We start from the raw sequence: 2,937 nt of genomic DNA, 5'->3' as shown, positions 1-2,937 counted from the left end.
GTGTGTGTGTGTGTGTGTGTGTGTGTGTGTGTGTGTGTGTGTGTGTGTGTGTGTGTGTGGGTGGTGGCCTTCCCAGTGAAATGTCCACATCTCCAGGAGCTTCTGCTGAGCCAGATTCATGTTAATCGGAGATGGTGAGATCACTGACTGTATACAGCAAACATCGGTTACTATGGGAACTCCAAATCTCCACGGGCACGACTGGGGATGACATAAAGATGACTGCCCCTCCTAGCATGTGCTTGCATCCTCCGTTATGCCTGTAACAAATAGTGTAGCATTTACGACTGCAAGCTCTTTGCCATCTCGTCTGCCCTGCACGTCACCGGTGCCTTCAGTGAGATTAAATCGGGTGAGGGCTGGTTCATTGACATCCAGTACCTGCCTGGAACCAAACAGTAAAAATAGACTTGCACATCGCATTGGTTTTCTCTCAAAATCGAATGCTAATAGGCTCTTGTTGGATGTTTAGAGGTGCTGAAAGGCAAGGCTGCTTGGTCGGAAAAAAAGGCTGTGTTGCCTGAAAGAGATGCAAATGAGAACTACCTTAATGGTAAAAGAAATCAGCACTGCATTCTGTACGCTTGATGCAGACGTGCATGGCTTGGGGCTTGGGAGCAGGAAGGCCCTGATTTATATGCGCGGCACATCAAAGCTGCTAAAGCAAAACTCCCCTTCAGGTTTGTAGTGAGCATAAAACAGAGGTCTGCAGGTTACAGTCCAACAGGTCTTTGCTGGCGTCCTCCTGGTCTCGTCAGACTCTTGAAATACGCCCAAGCTCAGCACCGTTTCATCAGGAAGAGGGAGAGGGAGTTGAAGTGACCCCCCGAGGTCCTTTCCAACCCTACAGTCCCCTGAATCTCTGCTCAGAGAGGGTTGGAGGGGAAATGGCTTGGCAACAGGACCCCCAGCTTCTGGGACTTCTTGGCGGCTGTTTAGCTAACCCAGCTGGGGAAGATGAAAGGTAACAAGTCAAAAGGGGAGGGGAGGAGATGAGGTCTAGCAGGGGAAGAGAGCCAGGCCACAGAACACTTGGGCACACCTGTGTGAAGCTTAGACTAAAAGGGGCAGGGGGTGCAGTGTCCAGGAAGAGGTGGCATTCGGGGGCACTACGCTGCGGCATGTGTAGCGAGGACGAGGCAGCTAACGGCAAGGACCTGCTTCCTGAAACAATGCTCAGCCTGGCAAATCACTGCCTGGTCGTCAAGGCGTTTCAACCCCTTGGCAGCAGGAAAGCGTTCAGCTCTCCCATTGAAGTGCTGCATCCCCTTGGCTGCCCTCCTCGCCACGGCTTCCTCCCCGCAGCCCTTGCAATAGAGGCACCCGCTTGTATTCCCCAAGCATGACCAAGGCCAGTCGTCCATGTTGTGGGGAAAGCAGTGGAGGGCAGTGACCACTGCACAAGAGGGGTGCAGGTGCGCACACATGCATTCACACTTATTATCCCCATGAACAGGATCAAGGACTGTCCTCAGGGAGACTTCAGTGAAGTGCAGCCTGAGTAAGGTTTGCTATGTCACAGGTATTCACCTCCTGAAATGCAGTACACTACAACTAGGAATCTTTTGCCGCAGGTAGACGAGAGACTGCCTGCTATAGAAAAACCAAGCGTTTCATGCTTTGGAAACAGCTAGCATTAGCTCAGGAGCAGGCCAGGCTCCAGGCAGTCCCGGGAGGGACTTCAGGGGCCCCACGAACGTGCTGCGGGGCTGGGAGCTTTGTGGCGCATGCAGGGGCAATGTGGATCAGTGTTTCCGAGTCCCCCGCAGTGCAGTGAGCTGTTTCCACTCCTTGCTTCCTCTGAGAAAGAAGTCATGCAGCTAATCCAAGACTTGGCTTGTGTCTGGGCTTGCTTGCAGGTATCCAAAGCAGCAGCAGACTTGATGGCATACTGCGAAGCTCACGCCAAGGAAGACCCTCTATTGACTCCTGTCCCAGCTTCAGAAAACCCCTTTAGAGAGAAGAAGTTCTTTTGTGCAATCCTGTAAACCCTGCAGGAGCCTGCTGAGCCTCGGGCACCCTGAACACTGATGTAGAGTTTTTAGCAATGTGGACAACTTTCCAGTCCACAGAATTAAATAATAATAGTTAAAAAAAAGAGCCCTGGAAGCTACAGAGATGTGTGTGTTTAAAGAAACTGGCCACCTTTTTGGGGAACAAGATGACCTACATCATGAGGCTACAGATCTGAAGTCTGCAGAGATGCCTAGAGAGGGGGGAAAAATATAAAGATTCAATTTGTGTCACTTTTCTGCTCACAAAAATATTTGTTTGTTCCATATTTGAAAAAAAAAGAGAGAGACAGTTGTGCTGAGCAAGTTCAATGCTAGGGATGTGTATAACCATATCGGAATGACTATATTTTTGTTCATTTTTTGGCAAGAGTTTTTATTTAAGTTGAATTGTCCAATATATATAGCAGCCGCCTAGATGACGACGATACTACTTAACATACCTTCTTGTGCTTTTCTCTTTGTTCCATTTTTTTTCCCCATTAGAATAGCACAGAGATAGACTGGAACTGGATTTATGACTGCTTTCCAAAATTTAAAAAAAAAAAAAATTAAACGAAGGAGTTTAGCAAGGCCGTAGCCAATGTTACTTCCCACTTTGCGGTATAAATGCTGGCTGTCTATGTGTTCTTAGCAAACTATATTACCACAGGTCTAACATTTGTATATGGTAGCTTCCATTTTGCAAGTAAAAGTAAATTGTGTGTTGTGATCGGTGCTTCATGTTTTTGTGACTACTCGGAGGTCGTAGTGCATGAAGATATTCCCTAGGTTCCTTCCACGTAGAGTTTTCTATTGCTTGGTGCCACGTGCTGGTGGAAGAAGCTGTAGAGAGAAAAACAGAGGAGGTCCTGAAAGCAAAGAGAAGACTACAGTGATGCCTTAGCCATGCCTGAAATACCTCTTGTGTTATAATAGGGTTGCC

At 48.2% G+C, this 2,937-nt stretch overlaps 1 protein-coding gene across 2 annotated transcripts in view; it reads left to right on the top strand.

The window, feature by feature from the left end:
- The window catches only part of GNG2 (G protein subunit gamma 2), a 117,612-nt gene extending 114,888 nt beyond the window's left edge, over window positions 1-2,724 (top strand). For both annotated transcript variants that reach the window (XM_019518351.1, XM_019518350.1), the window contains exon 6: window positions 1,860-2,724. In XM_019518351.1, coding sequence (XP_019373896.1) covers window positions 1,860-1,988 — 129 coding nt within the window. In that variant the 3' untranslated portion in view covers window positions 1,989-2,724. The remainder of the gene's footprint in view (window positions 1-1,859) is intronic.
- The last annotated feature ends 213 nt before the right edge of the window (window positions 2,725-2,937 follow it).

This window comes from Gavialis gangeticus, unplaced genomic scaffold (genome assembly GCF_001723915.1).
Source record: "Gavialis gangeticus isolate Ggan-Ray unplaced genomic scaffold, GavGan_comp1, whole genome shotgun sequence".
Classification (NCBI taxonomy): domain Eukaryota; kingdom Metazoa; phylum Chordata; order Crocodylia; family Gavialidae; genus Gavialis; species Gavialis gangeticus.
The sequence above is the reverse complement of the archived record's forward strand: the minus strand, read 5'-3'. Positions and strand labels throughout refer to the sequence as shown.